Source organism: Anopheles gambiae, chromosome 3 (genome assembly GCF_943734735.2).
Source record: "Anopheles gambiae chromosome 3, idAnoGambNW_F1_1, whole genome shotgun sequence".
Lineage (NCBI taxonomy): Eukaryota > Metazoa > Arthropoda > Insecta > Diptera > Culicidae > Anopheles > Anopheles gambiae.
Window position 1 is genome coordinate 96,445,460 of NC_064602.1, and position 24,446 is coordinate 96,469,905.

Genomic DNA, 24,446 nt, shown 5'->3' on the forward strand with positions numbered 1-24,446 from the left:
TTTCATTCAAAATCTCAGTTCAGGTGACCAATCACAAGGAGGGGGAGAAGATGTGGAGTGGTTGTTCTTGCGTAGGTTTGGTCGGTTTTTGTACTCCCTCCCTCCCTGTCTCTCTCGCTCTTCAATCGAGGGTTGTTGATGTTGTTTTTCAAATATCTGCCGTTTACGTTCGTTGAGTTTCTTGGAGTGTGTGCTTCTTGTGTGTCTGTGTGTGTGTTTTATTCATATAAATTTACCGGTCTCCATAAACAATACCCGGTTTAGCCGAATGGTGAAGGGAGATGCAGCGAGGCAAGGATGAAGAGGGGCGCGGAAAGGGGTGAAGTGGTTTCCTTCCTTGGCAAGTGGACAGGCCAACAACAACAGCGCACCATCGAGCCACAACGGGATGGGTATGGGCCGGCGCGTAAAGCGGTTGTTTCCCCCCCTCCAGCACCCCTCCCCCCCTCTCTTCATTCCAACCCTACCCTACGGCTTGTAGGTTTTTTTTTGCGGAAGGCTGTTTTGAATATTTATGAATGACTTATTATGTGTGTGTCTCTCTCGCCCGTTCGCCGCGTTGTGTGCGTGTGCGTGTGTGTGTGTGTATAAAAGCTCTGTTGTAATCATCGCCTCTTGCCCTCCTCACAACCTCCTCCTCTTACATTACTAAAGTTTCTCACACACTGCCCCCTCTACGCCCCCTCCCCTCCCCCATTTTTCGCCCGGTTGGTTGTAACACTCCATTCATAACCCCTTCCCCTTCTTCTTTCCGGCGCGTTTTTCTTCCTACATACACACTCACACGCACACGCACAACCCACTTTGCATCCCTTCACCTGCCCCCCCCCCCCTCCTCACCCCCTGCAAGTTCCACAGGTATTACGCTTCGCTGGTCAAACGCCGTCGGTATGCGCCCTGGTCGGTTTTGCTTCTTTTGTTTCTTGCGCTCGAATATCTTGCACGTAAGCGCAAAATGGGTGGTTGTTGGTTGCATTTACCCGCATTCCGCCCCAGCCCCGCGTTCCGGCAGCAACCGTGGGCGAAAAAGAAACGGTGCAGCAGCACGCAGCGGCAGTGCAGTGAATGAAACCTCGGAGGGGAATTCGAAAAATGACGGTGCTCGGCCACAACCAAATGAAACGCAGCACAACACCACACACATTTGAATCGCTGCGCTGCGGGCGTAACGACTACGCAAGGCTGCTCTGCCCGCGACACCCCGTGCGTTTCTTAAGGTGACATTACCCCGTTCTTCATCCCACGGAGATGCAAGCAGCGTGAAGAGGGTTCTTCCTTTTTTTCTTCTATTCGCTCCCCCTTCAACCTCGATGATCTTTCACAAATGATTGCCAACCCTTGGTTTTCTTTTTGTTGCTTTGCTTTGTTTCGCCCTCTGCTTTCTTTTCTTTTCGCTCCGAAAATTCCCATACTATCTCGGGGCCCGGGGCCAGTTCTGCACAATGGATCGCAGCAATGGAGGAGCGATTATTGGAGGGAAACGAGCGCGAGGGGGGGGGGGGGGGGCTTGCGCGACATGAATGGAAGCGCAAACCGGCGCACGCAACGCGAAATGAATGAAAAGGGGAGGGGTCTCGGTCCACAGACGGAAACCGCGGCCGTATGAATGAAACTAGCGCGATTGTGTGTTTGTGTGTGTGTTTTGGGAAAGAGAGAGAGAGAGCAAAAGCAAAAAGATGTTGCATTGATAAAGGCGTCCCTTGACATTCCCTATTGTTTATGGAAGTTATAATTAAAATGTAAAGAAAATGTCAAACATGTCGTCCAACGAAAGTTCTTCAACATTTATATACAAAAGCAAATTACACTGTTAAACATAACACTCCAAATAACGGCGGTTACTGTGAGGGAAACGATGCCATCATACCTCTTTTCCGGCTCGAAATCGAAACCGACAACGACAAAACCGATACGCACAGCTATAATCAGCATCTAATACCGGAAGGAAGTGCTGCTTCCGATCTAGGCGCGGACGGAAATACCTGCGTTCCGTCCGTTGTCGTCCGACGGGCGCAGCACGCGGGGAATGGGTCGGGGATTCGTCTTCCAAAAGATGACGATTGAATATACAAACGAAAAGACACCATTTCCGGCGGAACGAAAACGGGAAACGAGTGAACCGCTCCCTCCGTCGTCGTCATCGTCGTGGCTGCCCAAAAGCGTCACCACAGACACACACACACGCACAAAGGGACAGAAGAAGAAACAGCAGACACACACCATAAACCTCGTACGGGGCTACGGGGCGGCCCTCCACGGTTGTTCTGTCGCTTACATTCGTTGCTTCTTTTTTGTTTTAACGATCACTTCGGAATTTGTTACCGAGTGACGGAAGGGGGTGGTCGTGCAGCAGGACGCCCCGCGGGGTGGCTTTGTTTTAATTTGTTGACCCGATGGAAATTCCGATGCGTTTGCTTTGCCGACACGATTTACAACAAAACACGCGCGCTTTGCTCGTGTACGGAGAAAAACAGAGCGCAGGGAGAAAAACATCGTCACAAAACAGTTGTACAAAATTATAAACTTTTCTGTAAACAAGAAAAAAAGGGCAGAAAGTTTGTGTTGTTTGAGCCCGGGTGTAGCAGACATTCCTGCGGTCAACTGGCCGTCGTTCCGGGCGCATCGGGGGGATTGCAACACGTGTGACTAATCGCAAATCCCTATTATAGCCGGATGTACACGAGATGCACTGGGGTCAGGCAGAAACATATCGCACTCGATCGTCATCGCTCCGTTTGGGGCTACACACACTACACAAAGCGCGGGCTGATTCATCCGAAACACTCGCAACCGTGACCGTGAGAATGTGTTTTTAGAAGCAATTAAAGTTCCGGTCAGAACGGTCAAAAGCGTTCAGTTCAGTTGCTTTGTTTTAACGGCTTCGCCGCGAGAAAATTCAGACGTTTCTCGTAACTCTGATCTAAAAGTACATGATGCGTGTATGATACAGTACAGAAATGCATTACAGAAAGGGGGCTTACCTTCGAGACAGACCACCCGACAGCCATCTTGCTTGAGTTTGCGATGCAGCACATTAATCGTGGTGTCGTTGCCGGCGGCCGCCGTACCGCTCGCCGGCACCAGGCCGGCACCACATCCGGTGGCCATCATGACCAGCTCCTCGCGGCTGCCAGCTCCCCCGCCGCCGCCGCCGCCGCCACTGTCCCCGACCGGCTCGTTGCTATTGTTGTACAGCACGAACGTGCTCTCCTTGTAGCAGGACAGGATGCGCTCCTTCAGATCGCGGCACTTGATCGTGGACGTGATGTCGATCTTGCCGGCCGCGAACCGGCGCAGCATGATGGACGGGATCGAGAAGTTGACCGCCGTCCGGATGTGGCTTTCCGTGTACTCGTGCGAGCTGCGGCAGTCCAGTATGATGAAGTGCTTCTGCGACTTGCGCAGCGCCGCGTGCAGCTGCTCGCTCGTTATCATCTCGATATCGTGATCGGGCATCGTTGTTGTTGTTGTTGGTTTGTGCTTGTCTGTTTGTCTTCTTCTTCTTCTTCACACGTGTTTTTAGGAGCTGCTTCAACGCCGAAACGAGACCCGCCGGTTGTTGCGTGTGTGCGTGCGTGTATTATCGCGCTTATCGCGAACACTTTTGACACTTTGTTTGTTTACCTTTCTGGCCTTGCCGTGGCCCTTTACCCGCAACAGGAGCAGCCGCAAAAGCTATCGTCCACAGTCCATTTTTTCACACTTTTCACAACACACACACACTCGCACACTCACTGTTTCTCTTAGAAAACGATCTTTCGATGTTGCTTCATCCAACTCGCCGAAGTGCAGAAGGTTCGATCGTCATCGCTGGAGCTGCTGCGCTAAAAAACACACTCTTGATTCAAGCCCACGGCTCGCGCTTTTTTAATTTGAACGTACCTAGAGAGAGAGAAGGGGGGGTCAAGGGAGAGAGAGAGATAACGAGATAATGATTAGCGGAAACCATGAATGAACGGAACGAGGCTTGCGCGTGTGAGTGCGACAGGGAAAGAGGGAGGCTGATGACGTCACCAATGACAGGGTAAGATGACGATCAAACACACGATCGCATTGCACAAAATGCACCGTACCATCTCACACACACACAAACATACACACATAGATGCAAGATCAAGCGTGTATGTGTCAGCGAGTGAGCACGATCACGACAACGCTCATCTCACTTCTCACTGATCCCATCATCCCCGTAGATTGGAACAAACGAAAGAAAAAAAGAAGAGAGAGACACTGTGAGAGAGACAGGGAGAGCGGACACAGAAAGGGAAGCTGGATGTACAGCAAAAATACACAAAAAAAAACGAACAAACATATTAAATGCGTGTGTGACTCTTGATTCGTTTTGCCGTTTCTGCTCTGTTTGTGTTCGCGGTTGATGCAGCACACAATTGCACGAAATTGTTTTCAATTCCAAGGCTTGCTTCGCTCTTGTTGCTTCGCGTCGCGACTTTCTCTTCTTCCCGGAGCGTCCCGGAGCAGCGCCCTACATTAATGAGGCCCTTTTTCCAAGGGGTTTTTCGTCTTTTTTTCTCTCTCTCTTCTTGTCGCGTTTCCCCCCACCACCACTGCTCGCTGCTTCTGCTGCTGCTGGTGTGGAAGATACAGCTTTGCACTGTTTGTACTGTTCCTGTGTTGTGTAAGGGGGCGAGAAGCAAAAGGGAACCTTGCTTCCAGGAAATGAGCAGCAGCTTTTTGGGAGGTTCTCGGATTGTTTTGTTTCACTGTTGCGCTGCTGCTGTCGCTCGCTATTACCATTCACAAACGCGCCCCGTGCCCGCACACACACACATACGAAAAAGGCACACACACACATACGAAAAAGGCACACACACACACATACAAACACAAAGCAATTCGAGAAAGCTTCGAACCGGAACCCCTCGTCGACTTCTGGCACTCAGCGCACTGTTGGAATGTGTGTGCTTGTTGGTCGGCGCGCACCGTGTTGGGAGTCGCCAAACGTTCCTAATCTGGTGATGATGGTTAGAATTTCATTCACGATACACACACACTCACACACACACACACCCACATTCACGCACGCACACTTATGCTCTTCTCCGTTGATATGGTGGCTTCCATAAATGCCGAGCCTCACTAGTTGCTTGTCCGTGTGTGTCCGCAAGGGGTGGAAAGGGAGCGCGGGGGGGGGGGAGGGAGGAAACCTCAGCACTAGAGCAAACTTACAATCTCGCGGCTGGAAAAGAACGCGAAGAACGGAAGAACCGGTCATAAACGCGCTCACTGGCTCCGGCTCGGGAGTGCGCGAGAGCAGCGCGCTACACACACCTTTGGCGAAGGAAGAGCGAAACGAGAATGAATGAAGCGCTGTACGCGAAGCGAAGAAACAAACGGGTGTTGTGTTTTGAATCACACTCTGGGGCCAGCGCGCACACGCACACACGCACACACACCCGCGCGCTCTCACGCACACACCTTGAAGAGGGGCGGATGTTTAAACGCAATACTTCGATACTGTGGTTCGCTCGCGGAACCGCATGTGCAACGCCTGGCGGAGTTGGCTGGTGAGTTTGATAATTATTTTTTACAATTTATTCTTTTCTGTTCCTACTTTCTAATTGATTTTTGTTGCATCAATTCTAGCCTAACGAGTTTTTGTGTTCTTATTTTGGCATTCATTATTGTTGTTTTACACGCAAACGTCTCATTAAGCAGCATCTACACGTTGCACGGAGACGGCTGGTGAGTGAAGAGATATTTATTATTCGAACAAATATTTAAATTTTATCACTTTGGGCTGGAATACACCCAAATCAGAAATGCAAGTGATTTGCAAGTGAAATATTCTCCTTTTAATTCTCACAAAAATACACGAATCGTGTAATTGTAGCATAACAAAATGACAGTTTACATCTGTGTGCCCCTGTTGACAGTTGAAATTGCCAGTTGAGGAATTCAAAAACACTGTTTCAAATTAGAGCCCCGTTTCGATAAAGGATACGATTTGGATGATTCTCCGCATTCCGATGGCACGTGGATGTAACGTCTGTTTGAGAATTCCACAGCTAATCACACTTGTGTAACATTTAATGGCTGAAAATGCACAATTTCACTATTTCTATTCCTATCCGATTGTTCCAATCACCTTTCTTTCACAAACACTATTTTCAACCGATTTCTATAACTGTAATTCGCACCCAAACACCAGCACATGAAATCCGCTCTGATTGCCTTCGCTCGCCCACCGCGAAAACCGAAACAAGGTGCGGTCCGTCCACCCAAGCTTTTCAAATTACATCTGAAGGTGCGTTCGCTTCCCTCCGCCTTATCGGCACATCGGATGACGAAAGAGCAGGCGATGTACGCGTTTTGACGCCTCCAGACGCAAACGCCCGCCAGTCCCGAGCGCCCACGCGACCACAGAGAGCTTCGCGTTGCTCGGCGTGTTTTTAGAACTTGCCGAATTGGATTGCGTAAATCCTTTTTCTAGGAAAGCAGCCAACCCACCGAGACACCTCCCAAAACCGGTGGCGGTGCGAAGGCGTATGTTTTCGAACGAACGCCCTCGGCAAGAAACCGAGAAAGCAGAGCAACAAGAAAAAAAGGGAAAGAAAATATCCCAAGCATAACGCCTACGAAAAGGATAATGATTTTCGTCAGCACACGGCCGCCGCCGCCAACGTCGTCGTCGTCGTCAGCAAGTCGCTCAGCATCAACCCACGGAGCTCCTTAATACAGGATCTGCGGCCAACAACAGCAGTAGCAGCAGCAGCATGCGTAAGCAGTGACGTTCTTGCGAAAGCGTGTGTACACTCTACGGAGGCGGCCGTGTTCTGCTCGGTTTTCTCGGTAAGGGGCGCCCTCTCGGATGCTGTTTGATGTAGACGACAACGACGACGACGACGACGACCCGCAAGAATCGTACTCTGATCCCACGCACCGCACAGGTCGACAACGACGACTATTGACGTCAACTTTCGGCAGCGCATTCTGTGAAGGATGCGTAGGATAATGTAATGGAAGTACTGACGGGAAGGACTTTATGCAAAAAAAAAAAAAAACTAATCAGGAGGAACTCGTCCTAAGATACAGGCCTGCCTGTGCGGATTGTGTTGTGTGACAGGCACACTTTGATTTCTGTTCATCACTTTCCAATCGACACTTTACACACTTTTCGTACACAGTAGGCCGTGTGTTACGAGAGCCATAATTGCACCACCCAACAACACCACTCCTTTGATGGGTCCGACCGTGTCCTTGCACAACAATCCGTCGCGGCAACCTACCGATTACGCCAAGAATCACTAACCGATATGGTTATCGAAACACTGGTCGATCCTTGCCACAAAATTACCAATTGTGCCAGCTTCAAGCCAACTCAAAACAGTCTCGCGTGTGTGTCCCCACCGCTCTGGTACCAGAGCAGAGCAGCAGCCGCAGGGATCCGTGCCAGGCGTAATGGGCTGGTGTAATTATTTGAAGGTTGGAACTGTGCACAGCCTCCGAAGCAGTGAAATGGGAACTAAAACAGAACCAGCCAGCGCTCCCATCGTTGCCTCGAATGGCACCGCACATGCGCGCGTTGGACTGCCGAAACCGAACCTCCCGACGACCAACCTGTCATGTGGGCCCCTCGCTATAGCCATAACCGCTAGCAGGGTAAGTAGCAGCGGGAGTGGCGATGTCAAGGGATAAACATGGCTGGATCCTATCACCACACACCAACCTCGGCCTCCCGCTCGTGGGAGACCTTGAAGGACGAATTCTTTCGCCCAGCCCAACAGCCGCCGCGTCCATCGCCGTGAGCGCAAGAGAGCAAGCGATAGCGAGAGCGAGCGAGCGCATGTTGTCGTTTTTCGGATTCATTCATGGAATTCGACCACTTTATCGGGTTTGCAGCGGGGTTGCGATTGGCTCCACATGGGGTGGTGGGGTAAGCGCATCCAGGCTGCGGTAGAACTGCACCTAGATATCCTTTTACTGCAGGCACGACCTTGCCTTGCCTGCCTGGATTCGTAGGCCTGGCGCGGGTTTCGTTGGGTAACCACCAGCGAGCCCAACTCGTGCAACTCGAGCTGCAGCAGCACAGCAAGGACGACAATTTCCCAACTTCCGTCCGCTGCAATATTGGCAAGTTCGCATGCGTTGCCTGGGACAGGGGGGACGAAGGGCATCCCCAAGGAATGAGGCATAGAAAATGGAAGTTTAATTCATCAATTGTCTTGTCTCGGGCGTGTAAAGGGCTGAATGGGTTTTTGTTGCGAAACGGACGCAAAGGAAGGAAGTTTGCATGGTACCCAGTGCTCCCAGGCGCGCACATGGTCCTTTTTCCCCAATCGCCCAAACGCAAGGTAGTGAATCCGTGCTATTCGTGCTCCCTCTCTCTCTCTCTCTCTCTCTCTCTCTGCTATTAGTTCCGGTTGATTGAGAATAGCATGAGGAGGGTTTGAAAATTAAATCAACTATTGAAGATAGGGATAGTGTGTACAGTGGTGTACGGAGGCAATTTTGCTGCAGCGATGAATGGTTACCTTTTTTTTGCTGTTGCTGGAATGGAGTTCTCTCCAACTCCACGAGGTGGAAGCCTGAAAGGATTAGTTTTCCGGGGGGTTTTCACTCTGTTCTACTGAATGGCATGTAAGGATTGGGGAGGGCATACTAATAGGATTATGAAATAGGTTCGTTTCAATCGGGATCCATTCTCGTTATATCAGGATGCCGTAGTATAGTTTGGGAAACGATTTACGGTCGCTTAGGAAAAGTAGACGATGACAAGATCTTTCCATTTTCAATAAGCATTCTACAAATCGGTCTTTTCAGAAGCATTTGAGGGGAATTATCACCAACTCCAAAGGAGAAAGACCCCATACCAAGACGAATTATTAGCTATTAATGGGTTTGCTTTCTAATCACTCGGGCACGGCACGGCTGACATTTGCAAATGCCAGTGAGCATTTTGGAGGTCGTTGGTTGCCCTGGAGACGACTTCACGATGCTCCAGGAACAGGTGGGCGTCGTAATTAAGCCATCTTGACGTGTATGTGACGTCGCTTCCTTGATCTTTACAGAAAATGCCATCCAATGCACGCATCAGCAGCACCAACAGCAAGAAGTCGACACCGCTGTCCTAACCAGCGGACATAGCAGATCAAAACAAAAGCCCCAAAATGGTATCAATCGCATCCCACCTGCACCTGGAGCGTTGCAGTGCCCCCTAGGGGCGGAGTTACGGAGGATCTGCATTGTGTGCGCACCTCCCGGAAACGGAGCGCCGTAACGGATCAGGTGTTTTGCTAGCGTCTCCGTTACACGTGAGAAACAAGTGCATCCTCCAGTACCAAAACCGGGCCAGCGAGCCATCCAGCCAGCCAGCTAAGCCCAGTGTGCAGCCAGTCGTACCGAGGTGGAAGGAGAAGGAGGAAGAGGAGGAGGAGGAAACACTAGAATCACGTGGTAAAACGATGCCACCAAGGCGCGCGCGCGCCCTCACAGCCACCCAGTTGCGGTGGAGAGACGGACTGTGGGCCTCACCGGGCGGCGTGAGGTTAGAAGTAATATGATCCTGCTGTACGGGGATTTCTTCATGGATCGCGGCATCGCATCAACACAGGGACATGATGAAGGGAAGTGCAGAACTGGTGGAGCATGGGTTTGGCATGAAAGGTTATCCAGATCTCCCCAATGTGTGTGTGTGTGTGTGTGTTTTTACTTGAGCCACGTCCACGAACTTTGCGCAACGGAGGCTCTGCGAGAGTGTGTGATCTCCGTTCGCCGCTGTATCTCCGTCGTATCGGATGACTCCAAAACGGCGTCGACGGTGGCGCGGCGGTGGCACCCGTACGTCATCCTTCCCTATGGCTGTGATGAGGAGTGCAAGGGGGGGGAGGGGTCCTAGTTTTGTCACCAAACCGCACGCCCTGGGGGTAGGGCGACCGATCACAGGTGGTGAATTGATGATTTAAACCGTTCACTTGGTCACTAACAGGGCGCAGTAAGTGTTTGGCCGCCGGAGTGCAGAGTGTGTACGTACGAACGAGCCCTCTCAAGGGTCTAGGGACACAACAAAAAGTGTGACAAACGTGTGATTGAAATGGGGAAAGGAAAGGGAGGGAAAGGATAACGTTCTTGCGAAGCTACGAGTGTCCATCGTGTGATCGTTGGGTGGAAAGTGTTTGTTTGGTGACGTGTTCTCATCTTCAGCAGTGTGATAGTGAACAGGACACACACAAAGGACTTTTCTTGAAAATCACAGGCTACACACAGAGAGAGATTTGCCGTTAGTGTACACTTTATACTTTATCACAAAATATGTATCATCGTGTTTAGCGTTTTGCCTCTCCTTTACTGCTCGATCGAGAGAGCCTTCCCTGCTCGCCTAGATCCTAGATCATCTCCTAGCAGTCTCTAAACACAAACATCTGCGCTCGTAAATGGGCTTAATAATTTCATAACGTTACATAGTTTGATTTCAGTTTGACTTACATGGCTAAATATAGATTAAAAAAAAAACATTTCCGTTTTGTTCCACCACGAACACGTGTGTGCCGTTGTGTGTGTGGAACTCGTATAAAAATTTTGATTTTTTTTCAATTTCATTGCTTTTCTCTGGAGGGGATTGAGTTTTTTTTCTCGATTAAAACAAACATCTAGCTTCTCCTTCGCTTAAACATTACAAATTAAAAAAATAAGTGTATGTGTTTGTGTGTGCGTGTGTGTGTGTTCGGTGCTATTAAAACTCCTTCCCGTTGGACATACTTCTTGCGAGTGTATGTGTGTGTGTGCGTTCTTATAGAACAAATCTGTACTTGCATACTATACATCATCAACAAGTGCACTTTGAAGTTACATTCATGTTCCTCTCTTGGGGATGCACTTCTGGCTAGCAACATTCCCTAGCGGGCGTATAGCGGGACAGGGGCATAATCCTGACGGGCACTGGCTTCCTATCGGTGCTTAGATGGCATATGAAATCGTTCTAGCACCATTCGAAATCAGTACCCGACGAAGGAACGACAACGTGAACAACTAAACTTAAATAACAATCAGACAGAGCAAAGCAAAGCACGTTGGGGGCCGGATATTGAGGGAATACATGTGGTCCTTAGTACATTACACACACACATTATTACACTACTATAAACACACACTCACACATACAAGTACGAAAGGAAGAGGTTTTGGAGATCGCTTCCTGTTTTTTTCTTTTCTTCTTCAAACTACCTTCTATAGGACTTGTGAGCCGCACTTGTGGCAGTACACGATTATCAAGATTAGTATAAACCCTACAACCTATGCGCTTGAAGGGTTTCTGAATCGAAGGATAAAGGAATTAAAAAAAAACACACCAACGCGAAGCTGCGAAACAATTCGCTTTGACACATCCGGTTCGTTTTCATCATAGTTTGCTATATCACTTCGAGCCGCACGAGAATTACGATCAATCGTAGCTCCACTGCCTTCAACAATCTTTCGGTACAGTTAAACCGCCCAGTATTGGCTACGGACCTTACGAGTTAATGAGAATACACTACAGCAAACGAACTACGTGTGTGTCGTGTCGTGTTGGATTACTTTTCTTTTTGAGCGCCTTTTCTGGCGGAACAGGAACAATTACGGTGTGTACTACTGGTTAGTTGTAAACTGGATTAACATTTGTTTCAAACAAAAAAAGAAGGCAACTGCTTTTTTGCTTCTCTCCTTGCCCTAACGGTGGCTTCTCCTTACACACAACAAATCTGTTTAGATGCAATTTAAATTACAATCTAAACTCACTTTCTTCAGCCAACGTCGGGCGAAGCCACAGCAAAGATGCAGGTTTGCTTAGAAGGGTTACAACAGCACACGCGTTAGTGGAAGATGCAGTACATTTGATTATAGATTTAGCTTCCCCCACTATTTGGAGCAAGAGCACTAATACGCAAAACAATACGCTTCATGGCGATACATTTCTTTTACAAAAGCCCCATAGTCTCACTTAAGGGGACTCTGTGTTCTGTAATATTTCACACCTTACTACCTTTACGCTCTGAACTGAACTATTTCCCCCCTTTAAGTTTGATTGTTTTTAAACTTGATTTAGTTAAAATATTATAATAACAGTAAAGTAAGGACGCCACACCGCCGATGTGGATCTGTTCCCTCCGTTCAAATAATACATTTAATTAAAAAAAAACAAAACAACAAGGAATTAGTAAATGCACTCGTTTTAAACAAGTCAGTGAAATGTGTATGCATGTGCGTGTTTGTGTGTTTTGTGAGCAGCAAATTACCCTCAGCAGGGTAAATGTAAAAAAAAAAAACGGGGGAAATGGTGAAGAAAATAGTCAAACTATTAAATATACAGCACGGAAGCGGTCGATGATCCGAACTTATTCCTCTTCTGCCCAACTCTATCTTACTCCTTATTTCCCTATTTCCATGCTGATCTTATGCTTTTCGTGCACGATGCCCAGTTGAGTTGAACAAAACAGGGGAGGGAAAGATGGATGGATTTAGCACTTTTAAAAACTTCTTTCCCGTTCCCTCCGGGAAGGGCCAATCAACACATGTAGCGCAAAAACAGCACCCTAAATAAGCAATCTGGCTGCCGAAACGATCGATCACAAATTAAAACGATTTTTCTCACCGTTTTTGCAAGAAAGGAACTTAACATTAGTTGCTAAAACAAAACACCGCGCGAGAACTACACGATACCAAAAATAATGTGTGCGGGGAAAAAAGGAAACAAATGTACGAGAGATGGCCTCAAATGGCCAGGTCGGGCCAGGTCCGGCAGGCAGGTCAGACAGGTGACCCCTCTTTCACAGCTTTCGCATTAACAAACAAATTCAGTGCGGCCGAGAGCTTTGTCTCCCGCAGCTTCGTACGGCGTACCGTACGGCCGTCTGCTCACAAATTCATATTGCTTTCCTGGATCTTCTTCCACGTTTCGCCGAGCGCTTTCGCGAAATGATCGTCGACCTCTTCGCCAGAGTCGGGCCTCTTTTGTTGGTGTTGCTGCTGCTGTTGCTGCAGCGTCGCATGGAACGGCGCAGGTGATGATGCCAGCGATGAGGCCGGCGAGGAGGATGACAGCGACATCGTGGTGGTGAGTGAGGCTGGCGAGATGGCCGGCGGGGGCTGCTGCTGGTGCAAGTGTTTCGGTGAGGTTAGCGAGATGGCCGCTACGCTGGCCGCCGACGAGGGAGCACCGGGCGACGGTGGCATGACGGTGGCCGGCACGAGCGGTACCGGCGGGGCCGGATCGCTCGACAGCTTTAGCTCGATCGTTTCGGGCGCCACCACACGTATCCCCGCACCGAGCGGCGGTCTGATACTGATGTGGTTGGCGTTATTGTTGTTGTTGTTGTTATTGTTGTTGTTGCTGCTGCTGCCGCCGCTGCTGATGCCGCTGGTATTGCTCAAGCTGCTCGATATGCTGCTGTTCGAGCTGACGGACGAGCTGGAGCTGATGCTGCTGCTGCTGTGGTTTCGCATCCCACCGCCACCACCAGGGGGACCGGTGACAGTCAGTGGTAACGAATCGCCCGTGTCCATGCTGTGTTTTTGCAACAGCAGCGGAAGCGGCAGTGGGTGCACCTTCTGCGGTGGCACGTGATGCACCGGCGAATCGGGGACAAACGATGGCGGTCCCGCCCCACCCGTGCTGATGTTGTTGTTCAACACATTCAAAGACGATGGCTGCTGCTGCGGCTGCTGGTGCTTGTCGCCGTAGATCGAGCTGTACGTTGGGCCGAGCGAACGGCGGAAGTGTTCCTCGATCGACACATCACAGTACGTGGAGGAAACGTTCACGATCGGGGCCGATTCGACGGTGGTGGCGGTCGTTGTCCTCACGCTACTTTTAAGCACAATCTCACCTGTCGAGGAAAGAAGAAATTGAATGTGAAAATAAATACACAAAAACACCATTTCCGTTGCCATCCTGTACCGTTGGTGTGCATGTGACTAATGCGCTTCTTTATCGGTGGTGGCGGTGCCTTCGTAATGACACTCGGGCGCACGTTTAGATTGATCGGTTCGTCCCGCGACTGATCCGCGCCCGTCGGCGATCCCTGCCCATCGGACGAGTCCTTGCGCCGAACGGTCATGTCCAGCGGAATTTCCATGTCGTCCGGGGGTGGCGGCCGCCCCAGTATCCGATCATACTTGGGCGAAGGGGGAGAATCTGGAAAAGGGAAAGAAGCGATGAAATGATGGGCGTGATAGGGGCGGGGGAGGAGGAGCTAGTTATGACGTTACCTTGATTCTCGTTCGGGCTTGTACCGCCAGGATCACGGATCATCTTAAGACGGGTTTGCACTAACTTTTTCAGCGTGACAGCGTTTGTGGGATCGCGATCCCTCCCGGTTGGCGAAAGAAAGAAAAAGGAAAGAAGTAAACCAAACAACGACGAGGGGAGTCCCTGCTCCAAGCGCACCGATCAAATGATCACGCTGTAGTTGAATTCACGGGCACGGAAAATGATCACACGGACTGACGGGGATGCGTCCGCCTTTTCCTTTTGGAACTTCTGTCCGTTTTTTCTGACCCCCAAATCAACAAAACATACGCGAAAAGTGACGATCGCGACGGCTCGCTGAGTGGTGAGTGAGTGGTGAGTAAGCCCCCCAAGCCACTCACGTCTCACGCGGTGAGTTGGAGCCCGTGGCGAGAGAGCTGTGAACTGTCAAAACGCGAACAGCCTTTGCTTTCACGCCGTTTGCTTCCTGGATGTGGTTGGCCGGTTTTGGTCCCTTTTTTGGCACTTTGTTCCCGGAAAACTTAACACAGAACGAATTTGTTGCACTTCAATGGAAATAAATCACAATTCACCAATGTTTGTGTAGTAGCATTCACAACACCATTTCAGCATCTCATCGTTCTCTCCCTCTCGCTCTCGCTCTCGCTTTCGAGTCACAGTGAGCGCGATGCGAGTTTGCCCCTTGCGTCTTCTTCGTTTTTTTCCGGGGCGATCTTTCTCCTTCTTTCTCCTTCTTGCTCTCGCTTTGTTCGACGGCAGCTGGATCACACTACGCGGGGCAGCTCTGTTTCGCTTTTACACGTCCGCCACCAGCACGACTCCACGCGAAGGCGAAGAAAGCAGGCGGATGAGAAGTTGGAAGACGATTTGGACAAGACGTCCAGGGGACGCACGGGTGGGCGGGGAGAAGAGGAGGGGTCTGGGACTGGAGGGAGGGTTGTCTCTGTTTCGTTCTTCTGCTTCCTTGGTTCTTCTCCTTTCTTTTCGGTGGAGCCTTCTTCGCTTTACGTTAATGTTCAACGGAAGGGATTTTCCTCCGCCTCAAGATTGCAAATTGACTCAAGTTAAACAGACTTATTTGTTTTCTTTTTTCCGATCGCGATTTAGCTAAGGAAAAACACTCTTTCCAGGATCACGCTCTATTCCCAAGAACATCCGCAAAATCGATCTGGAGAGGTGATCTTCTACGCGTTATGCCCCTCGTACGATCAGTACGCTTTCTGTGGGAGGCTCACGATCCATTTGGGTGGACGGAATCGAAGCACACGAACACGTTGGTTCGAAATTTGCACCCCACTGTCTATTGCATTGTTACCCACTGGCACGACACTTGCATCACAAATTGGTCGCGGAAATCGCGTACTTTCTTTCCAACCCCTTTCAGCTGCGCGATCGTTCTTTTTTTCTTCTCTCTTTTCGCTTCACAGAAAAGGGGGGTTTGCCTCAATGCGCCTGCTGCTGCTGCTGCTGCTGCCTAACCTGTTGCTCGGTCAGAATAAACGGAACCACAGCCACACCAGCCCACACAGCCTCACACAGAAAAAGCGAACGCGTTCGAGTCAGCGCGTTGGTACGGCACCGTTGTTGTATGCGTTGTAAAACTATATTTTGATCCCACACACTCTATTGCTCTTCATGCACTTTGTTCTCGATTGACAACATTTGCTGCTGCTGCTGCTGCTGCTTGTTGGTGGCAGAACGAGATCGAATTTCGGGGAGTTTTGTTGTTGCTGTTGTGTGTTGTGTTGCGCTGATGCCCCCGTACAACATGGCGGGAGTTTTTGACGTTCAAGAATCGCTGCATCTCGCTCACTTTCTTTACCCATCCTTTACTTGCCTACTGTTCGTCCTCCTTTGTCCATATGGCTTTCGTTGTGTTGGTGACAATTTACGCCCATCATATACCGAGGTGTGCATGTTCTCGCTCGTTGTGTCATGCCATCTCTTTCGCGCACATGGACCCGTGAAAAAAACGTAAACAAATCGTGTAACTGATGTGAATTCAAAGTGCTCTATTTGGTGATTATTTTGTACGAAAATCAACAGAAAATTGGTACACGTGTTTTTGTTATCAATAGCTGAAAGGTTTTAGATTACTGTGCAACGCATAGGATCGCCGTTCAAAGAGGCTGCAAAGAGGCATCTTCCGGCGCCGGGTAAGTTAGTTACAAAATAATAGTTCTTAAGCATTAGTAAGGCATGCTCTTCTTCGCCTCTCAGGAAAACAAAATGAATTGCTGAGGCACAATCACTTGAAGTTGCAGGAATAGCTGATGCAAAAGCAAGTGAGACGGCGAAGCAAAGATGATAATACCACACACATATGAAATGAAGGAGCCTGTGGGGTCAAAGAGGGGGATTGGCAATTTAATTTTGTCCACCAACACAATCGCACACCAGCGCCCGCACTTTTTGGCGGCCATCTTGAACCTTCAAAAACCCTCGCAACAGCTTTCAAAAACGCTCGCCCGCGAGGGAAAATCGTATCGATTTGGAGCTCACAAACTGCAGTAATTGTTTGTCCGGGGTTGGCAGCTATACCACCAGGTTCAGTACTGGAAGAGGGATTGCGCAAGTCGGCTTGAGGTGAGGGTTTTTGAAATTGAATACATTTGGAAGGGAAAATAAGGTAAATAATAAAAGTTAAGATAAATTTATGATAAGAGAAGGTGTTGCGTGGTTTTTTGTGTTTCCTGACAACATCCTCCTGTACATGAAAAGTAATTAAAAAGTATTACAAAGAGAAACGAAAACATTGCATTTGATTAAACCGACGACAACTGACGAAATTGTCAGGTTGGTTAACGTCATTATCTATCCGCCATGTTGAGCTAAACGAGAATCTTCAAATTTCACAAATTATTCTAATTTTCTTTTTAAACACTCAGTCATTCAATGCAGACTCTATTTCTAACTTCCCAATTCAATTGAAAGGCTTTTCTCGCAGTCAATTTAGCTTCGTTTGGCTCTTTATTGACACTGGAACTTAGTTTGCTCACAAACGTCAAACGCCGTTGCAGCGTGTGGGTGAGCAAAAACAACGAATGGGTGTACCCCCTCCCTGACTCCGTGTGCCCTGCTCTAGCTCTCTCTCTCGGACCAAAATATGCCCGAGCCAATAATACCCGAAAAAGACAAACCACGGCGAAGTAGTGCGGGCCGAGATTTGGGAATGTCTATCCAAAAGGAAAACCACCGTATTTCGTGGTTTTGGTAGTGTGTGGCACGTGTTCCTTCGTGAAGCTTTCAACAAAAGCAGCATTTGGGCCACATTTCATTCATCTGGTGGACATTCTTCGTCGGGGGTGCCCAAAGTCTTCACCTTCACGCAAGGGTGTTTTGAGCAAGCAAGCATTCCACCGTGCTGCGGAGGTGTCGTGGGCTGTGTGTGTTGGATCGTCGCTCCCGGTGGAATACGATTTGCTGCCCCGTGCGGTGGTGTAATTAGTATTGTCTTGTCATCCGGGCATATCCGGCCGGCACTAACACCCCAGTAGTGCACCCAGTGTGTCGGTGTGGGTGGCTGCAGGCATGGTGCATTGAATAGGGTGCACTGCACTTTTGCCACCTGCCACGAGCGAACGAGATCCACCCATCTTCTCCGTTTTCTCCCACTTCTCCCCGATTTGGTGTGGATCGGTGTGACGACGAAAGCGCTCGTGCGTGAAAGTGGGTCAACGCTCTCCGGAGGTTGCTGGGACAGCACACTTGTCTTGTCTTGTCTTGTCCGCCGTCTAGAGGGCGCGGACCCCGCCGGACAGAGCAGTTGCTGACTGGGCACGAACCGGCGAAGATGTCGGTCGATCTGCAGAAGCACCGGGATGCCATCGTCGCGGCGTGGAAGTCAGTTTGCGACCGGAAGTGTGCCACCAACTGGGCCCTGTTCGGGTACGAGGGCCAGACGAACGTGCTGAAGGTGCAGGAGACGGGCGAGGACGGGATTTCGGAGCTGGCGGCCGAGCTGAACTCGGGCAAAATTCAGTACGCCTTCCTGCGGGTGGACAACAGCGAAACGGGCATCGCAAAGTTTGTCTTCATCAACTGGCAGGTAGGCTTTATACATTATTCAAATCACCGGTTGAATCATTTAGCACGGGCCCTGGCTGCGGTCGGTACACGCAACCTCTATCGCAAAACTATGAAACCGCGCTATGCCTCCCTTATCATGCTATGAGGCAATGTTTGCTTTATCACACAATGTAAAGCTTGCCGCTTCTCTTATCATATCGCTGTGCGGGTCGAGACAGCGGAGGTATCTAATGATAGGAAAAATACTAATATATGCTGCTGTTTTCCCGTTCTTTATCACCAAATAAAACCCCGTAGGGTGAAGGTGCCCCGATCGCCAGGAAGGGAACCTGTGCGAAACACGTGCGGGATGTAACGGGCCTGCTGCACGGTGCCCACATTACGGTGCACGCGACCAACGAGGATGACGTGGAGGAGGCACGCATACTGGAGAAGCTGCAGAAGGTGGTGGTGAACGATTTCAAAGTAAAGGATTACTCACAAGCGATCGGTAGGATGGTTTCGTCCATATAAAATCGAAACTTGTTGCTAATGTTGCTGTTGCTCGTATTTTTTTTTAGATTCACCCAAACCGGTGGGCACGAACTACAGCCGAGTCAATCCCACCAAGGAGATCAATCCGGCCGAACGGGATGAGTTTTGGCGCAAGGAGGAAGAGGAGGAGAAGCATCGCTTGCAGGCGGAGTACGAGCGTAAGCTTAATGAAACAGTATTGCTAGAGGAGGTATACATGCTACCCACCACCCACGTGACATTTGCCAAGGCATTTTCTTACTGTTGTATCATCCCCTTTCCCACCACCACCTTTTACAGGAACGACGCAAACGAGAGGAGCGAGAGTTTGAAAAGCGCGAAGGTGCGGCAACAGCCGCTGCCAGCGTCTCGTCGGCTTCGCCCGTCTCCCCCGACCGCAGCTACGCCCGCCAGGCGTCCGATCAGAGCAAAACGGAGCGCGAGCGGGAAATTAAACAGGTGGTCGAGGCGAGCGCGAAGGTGAGCAGCGCCAAGGCGCGCTTCCTGAACAGCACCGCCCAGCTAAGCCCGACGCACATTCAGGCCGAGGTGGCGCAGGAGCTAACCGAACCACCGTTCTCGCCGACGGCATCTTTCGAAGAACGCAGTATTATCAACGAGCTCAAGGCGGAGCTGGAAAGCGAGCGCCAAAATGGGACCGACACGCCCCCGGCGCTGGCGGCGGAAGAGGAACCACCGGTGGTGATGGTGCCAGCCGGCGAACCCGTCCTGTCGCCGGAAGAGGTGCCGGAGGTGGCCGCCGGCCAGTACTTTGACCCGAACGCAACGATCGACCTGTCGGACGAGGACAACATGATACGGGCGCGGGCACTGTACGACTACCAGGCGGCGGACGATTCGGAGATCAGCTTCGATCCGGACGACATCATCACGCACATCGATCAGATCGACGAGGGCTGGTGGCAGGGCCTGGCCCCGGACGGCACGTACGGCCTGTTCCCGGCGAACTACGTCGAGCTCATTTAAAGCATTTTATTTCGCGTGTCTCTGACATACGTGCTTGGCGCGCGCACTCCATGTCGTTATTATATATTGGTTATAGGCAAAAGCAAGCGCGCTCATCACACGAATAAGTATAGCAATCTGTTAACATAGTGCATATACGATCACGACTTAGATCAAACTGTAGCGCACAAACACACACACACACATCCCACACATGTACACACGTCGCACAGCTATATTTGCGAAGAGAGAGAGGAGATACGCCACTCGGGCAAGCGTTTAACGGGAAGCATTAGGGCAAGTGTTTTTGAATGTACTGTTTACGTCTTCTTCGACTCGTTTCTCGGTGTTTTTCCCAGGTTCCAGCGGCAACCAGTGATGATGCAGTCTAAAGTAGAGTAGTCAATGTGCGCAAAGCCGTGATTCCACGCCCGCGGAGAAAGCGATGTGTGATTATAATGCAGTTCGATCGAACGATCGCGCACCTTCTCCATTTTACGCCCGTTTAGTCCGGGTGTACGCCTCCCGGTTCTAGACTAATAATAGATAAGCGTTTTAACTATTTAATTATACACACTTTCCCGCCACACGTACATCCACATCTACACTGACAACCCTATAACGAATGAACCGGGAATGAAGATCCCCGGGGATGGAATAAAAAAGAACCCTCGTTAAAGTAATACACAACCCACGCTAGGAAGTGCTTTTAGACTGTGCGAAAGAAACGAATTTAATTTATGTTAGTTTAAAAAGCACATTCCTCAAGAATTGAGTAAAATGTATGGGAATTTTAAACATTTTAGAGAATTCTTCCTCTCGATTGGGGACAGTTGTTTACAGAAAGAGAGAGAGAGAAAGAGAGCGCAAAGGCATTTTGCGCCATGCCGCCACATGGCTGCTCCTTTGAGCAGAGCTGCAAAAGCGCCCAGGTTGCTTAGCAACGTCCAGCAGTCCAGCGTGCGTGTTGCGCTTTCGGTGCTACGCCGCCGTTGCGAAGGGACGGCCGAAACGGTGAGCGCCGTCGCTATTGTTTGTTCAATAAACTATTTCGCGGAATTTCGCGCTTCACGAACGTTCCAACCGCCTCCCAAAATACTAGTCACTGCGGCGTGGGTGCGTGTGGCAGTAGTGAAGCATTGGTCAAGTGCGATTTGACCGCCCTGGGGAGGGTAGAGCTCCCAGGAGGAGGTGTCGTGTACACACCTTCAAAGGACCACACGTGAAGTTGTGGCGGGTTTTAGCACCGTTCGCCGGATGTCAGGATGGGAAATACCGAGAGCAATGTGACCAGTGGCGTTAAGAAGCAGGCTGGAGTGTCCACCCAGGCGCTGTACAAGTTCGTCAACCTGAAGGGCGGCGGCCTGCTGGTGGACATGATGAAGCGCGCGATACAGAACAAGCAGTACGCCGAGATTGATCATGCGATCAAGACGAAGGTGGAACCGTTTCTGTACAACAAGGGCAAGGGGAAGTACATCCCCGTGTCGGTGCTGGTGCTGTTACGAAACCGGGAGCGGCCGCGCCACAAGCAGCTGCCCGAGATCCGGGCGATGGAGAACCCGGAGGAGGACTTTGACATCGATGCGGTCTGTCCGGAAGTGAGCGAAGCCGAGTACTACCTAAACCCGTCCGGCTATCGGGAGGTGTGCTGGAACATAAAGGTGAGGAGGGGGGGGGGGGGGAGAGTTTTCAGTTGCATAATGGGGCACAGAAAAACGTACCCGTACACTCGGTGGCGACTTTAAAGATGGCGGCAATTTGTGTCATTCGCGTGCCTTCGGGAGCACGTGCTCGGTCTGTGTTTACTTCCGTCTGTGCGCCTGTGTGCGGTGTAAATATAAGCAAAGCACATTGGAAAGGGGGATGAGGGGAAGTAAAACAAGTCATCATTTTAGGGTGCGCGCCAATCGACGAAAGTCAGCTGTGATTTGTAAATAAGGGGCTTTGTGGCATGGTGACCGAATTTCCGAATGCCCTATGGAGTAATAGACTCGTTCCAGGATTTATGCAAATGTCGTAACGCGCATGCAGACACATAAAAGCATGGCATAAACATTTCCTTTTAATGTCACGAGGAATTAAATGCGACTTTCTTCTCTTTTGCCACATTTTTGCAGGAACGTGGCGCTGTGGGAGAGACAATTCTACACCTTTGCCTACTGAACGCCACCTCTCTGCATGCGGACCTGGCCAAACGACTGCTGCGCTTCTATCCCAAGCTCATCAACGACGTGTACATGTGCGACGAGTACTACGGTGAGAATGTCCTGCATCTCGCGATCGTGAACGAAGATCCTGCCATGGTGAAGTATCTGCTCGATCACAACGCGGACGTAAACGAGCGCTGCTGCGGTACGTTCATGTGCCCGGAAGACCAGAAAGCCTCCCGCTACGATACGCCCGAAACGGAGGTCGTCCAGATGGTGCAGGTGACGAACTACGACGGCTACGTGTACTGGGGCGAGTACCCGCTCACCTTTGCCGCCTGTCTCGGGCAGGAGGAGTGCTACCGGCTGGTGCTGGCCCGCGGTGCCGACCCGGACAACAAAGACTTCAACGGCAACACGGTGCTGCACATGCTGGTGATATACGAGAAGATTGCCACGTTCGACATGGGGTACGAGGTGGGTTCGTCGCTTAGCATCCGCAACCACCAGAACCTGACGCCGCTGACGCTGGCGGCCAAGCTCGGCCGGGTGGAGATGTTCTTTCACATCATGAACATCGAGCGCGAGATCTACTGGCAGCTGGGCAGCATCACGTGCGCCGCCTATCCGCTCGGCCTGATCGACACGATCGACGTGGAGACGGGCAACATTAACAAAGATTCGGCCCTCAATCTGGTGGCGTTCGGCGACAAGGACGAGCATCTCGATCTGCTAGACGGGGTGCTGATCGATCTGCTCAAGACGAAGTGGAACACGTTCGTGAAGGACAAGTTCTATCGGCAGTTTTTCATGTTCTTCTGCTACTTTTGCGTGTCGCTGGTGAGCTTCACGCTGCGCAATGGACCACCACCGGCGGAGGATGACGATGGGAAGGAGAGCGAGGCTGGTGGGAATAAAACTGCTGCTGCTGTCACGAAGGAAGAGCTTCGCCGGCAGCTGTGGAACGAAACGACGCTAGAGGATGCGCTGGCTGCGCTTGCCGGCAATGGAAGCTTTGCTGGACGGTTGTCGAATCTAGAGCAGAGCAACGGAAGTAGCGACGCGATGGGTGAGTTTGATCCGGCCGAGATGGACGACGAGGGTCTGTTCTTCAACTCCAACTGTCACACGATGGATTACGACGGTGTGGAGGGCAAGGTGCGTCTCATATCGGAGATGATCATACTGGTCGGTTCGTTTCTGTATCTGCTCGCTGCCTTGCGGGAGTTGAAGTTTCTTGGGCGGAAAATGTTCTTCGAAAATCTTGTAAGTGCCAACTCTTGGAGCAATTCTGGTAGCGAGTATCTCTCATCAATGATCCTTACATTCCAGATGACAGCACCATCGAGGGTTATGTTTCTGTTTTCCTGCTGCATAATGATGATCGTACCGTTTCTGAAGGTTCTCTGCTTTACGGAGCTGGAAGATCACGTAGCCGTAACGATCATGCTGACGACAGCGCCCTATTTTCTATTCTTCTGTCGGTATGTACTAACAGTGCCTCAATTCAGTAGTGAGAAGATCTCACTGTTCTCTGCTTAATTCCCAGTGGCTTTAAAACGGTCGGACCGTTCGTGGTGATGATATACCGCATGGTGATGGGCGATCTGTTGCGGTTCGTCGTCATCTATCTGGTGTTTGTGATGGGCTTCTCGCAGGCGTACTACATCGTGTTTCTGTCCTACAAGCCGGACGAGGAGGGCGACCCAAACCCGATGCCGTCACCGATCGAGTCGATCGTAGCGATGTTTCTGATGTCGCTGACCAACTTTGGCGATTACTATGGCGCACTGGAGAACACCGACCACGAGATGTGCGCAAAGGTGAAGGACGTGGACGGAGGAGCTAGTTGATAGGAGTTAATCATTGGTTCACTCTTTATTGTAGATCTTGTTCGTGCTGTTCATGGTGATCGTTGCCGTGCTGTTGGTGAACATGTTGATCGCTATGATGGGCAACACGTACCAGAAGATTGCAGAAACGAAGAACGAGTGGCAGCGCCAGTGGGCCCGCATCGTGCTCGTCGTCGAGCGTGGCGTCCCACCAAAGGAGCGGCTCAAGAACCTGATGTCGTACAGCCAACCGATGTCGGACGGGCGTCGTGCGCTGGTGCTACGATTAAACATGACGGTGCGTTGCATCACGCTTGCACAACTCTTTGCAATGTAATACAATCTATTGTCCTTTTTCGCTCTCTCTCTCTCAGGAGGAAGATAAGGAAGAGATGAAGGAGATACTCGAAATGAAGCGCGTCCACGAGCGGCTCTCTATAAAGCGGCAGATCGAGCGGGATGCACGGGCCGAGCAGCGTCGGCTGCTGCGCGAGAAGTACTTGAATATGTCTTCATGAGCGGCGTTCGGCGAGGAGAGGTTTTTATGATGCTAGCAGTAAGAAGCAATAATCGATACCACTTCCCCACTTTTCCACCAGTCTCGTTCATCTCTGTTAGCTGTTTAGGGCAATTTTTTTTATTAAACTTCGAATAGAGAAATGGTAGATAAAGAGAATAAAGTTGTTTTTTTTGTATCTTGTCCACTGTACGGAGTGTTGCTTAATGTCAATAAAGGTTTAATATTGCTCATTA

General features: G+C 50.4%; 4 protein-coding genes across 10 annotated transcripts in view; 2 read left to right on the top strand and 2 right to left on the bottom strand.

The window, feature by feature from the left end:
- Nucleotides 1–7,467, bottom strand: part of LOC1280450 (dual specificity protein phosphatase Mpk3) — a 29,672-nt gene extending 22,205 nt beyond the window's left edge. The window contains exons 1-2 of one of the 7 annotated variants that reach the window (XM_061659891.1): nucleotides 7,316–7,467; nucleotides 2,982–3,882 (exon numbers count right to left, since the gene is read on the bottom strand). In XM_061659891.1, coding sequence (XP_061515875.1) covers nucleotides 2,982–3,456 — 475 coding nt within the window. In that variant the 5' untranslated portion in view covers nucleotides 3,457–3,882; nucleotides 7,316–7,467. Of the gene's footprint in view, nucleotides 1–2,981; nucleotides 3,883–4,752; nucleotides 4,995–5,046; nucleotides 5,381–7,247; nucleotides 7,267–7,315 lie in introns of those variants that run through there. The other 6 variants (XM_061659890.1, XM_061659885.1, XM_061659886.1 and 3 more) reach the window with 6 other exon arrangements.
- Nucleotides 7,468–10,231: 2,764 nt separating this feature from the next.
- On the bottom strand, nucleotides 10,232–15,970 carry LOC5667957 (probable serine/threonine-protein kinase DDB_G0282963). The gene is made up of 3 exons (XM_061654347.1): nucleotides 14,203–15,970; nucleotides 13,892–14,128; nucleotides 10,232–13,820 (listed from the first exon to the last, which is right to left on the bottom strand). The coding sequence occupies exons 1-3, from the start codon at nucleotides 14,243–14,245 to the stop codon at nucleotides 12,850–12,852; spliced, it is 1,251 nt and encodes a 416-aa protein (XP_061510331.1). The 5' UTR covers nucleotides 14,246–15,970; the 3' UTR covers nucleotides 10,232–12,849.
- A 1,189-nt stretch (nucleotides 15,971–17,159) lies between these two features.
- LOC5667958 (drebrin-like protein A) lies at nucleotides 17,160–20,401 on the top strand. The gene is made up of 4 exons (XM_001689194.2): nucleotides 17,160–18,251; nucleotides 18,530–18,722; nucleotides 18,793–18,956; nucleotides 19,046–20,401. The coding sequence occupies exons 1-4, from the start codon at nucleotides 17,997–17,999 to the stop codon at nucleotides 19,730–19,732; spliced, it is 1,299 nt and encodes a 432-aa protein (XP_001689246.2). The 5' UTR covers nucleotides 17,160–17,996; the 3' UTR covers nucleotides 19,733–20,401.
- Nucleotides 20,402–20,660: 259 nt separating this feature from the next.
- Nucleotides 20,661–24,446, top strand: LOC1280447 (transient receptor potential cation channel subfamily V member 5). Its single transcript, XM_061654346.1, has 6 exons — nucleotides 20,661–21,375; nucleotides 21,832–23,127; nucleotides 23,194–23,345; nucleotides 23,411–23,684; nucleotides 23,749–23,991; nucleotides 24,068–24,446. Exons 1-6 carry the CDS (start codon nucleotides 20,977–20,979, stop codon nucleotides 24,209–24,211), a joined length of 2,508 nt encoding a protein of 835 aa, XP_061510330.1. The 5' UTR covers nucleotides 20,661–20,976; the 3' UTR covers nucleotides 24,212–24,446.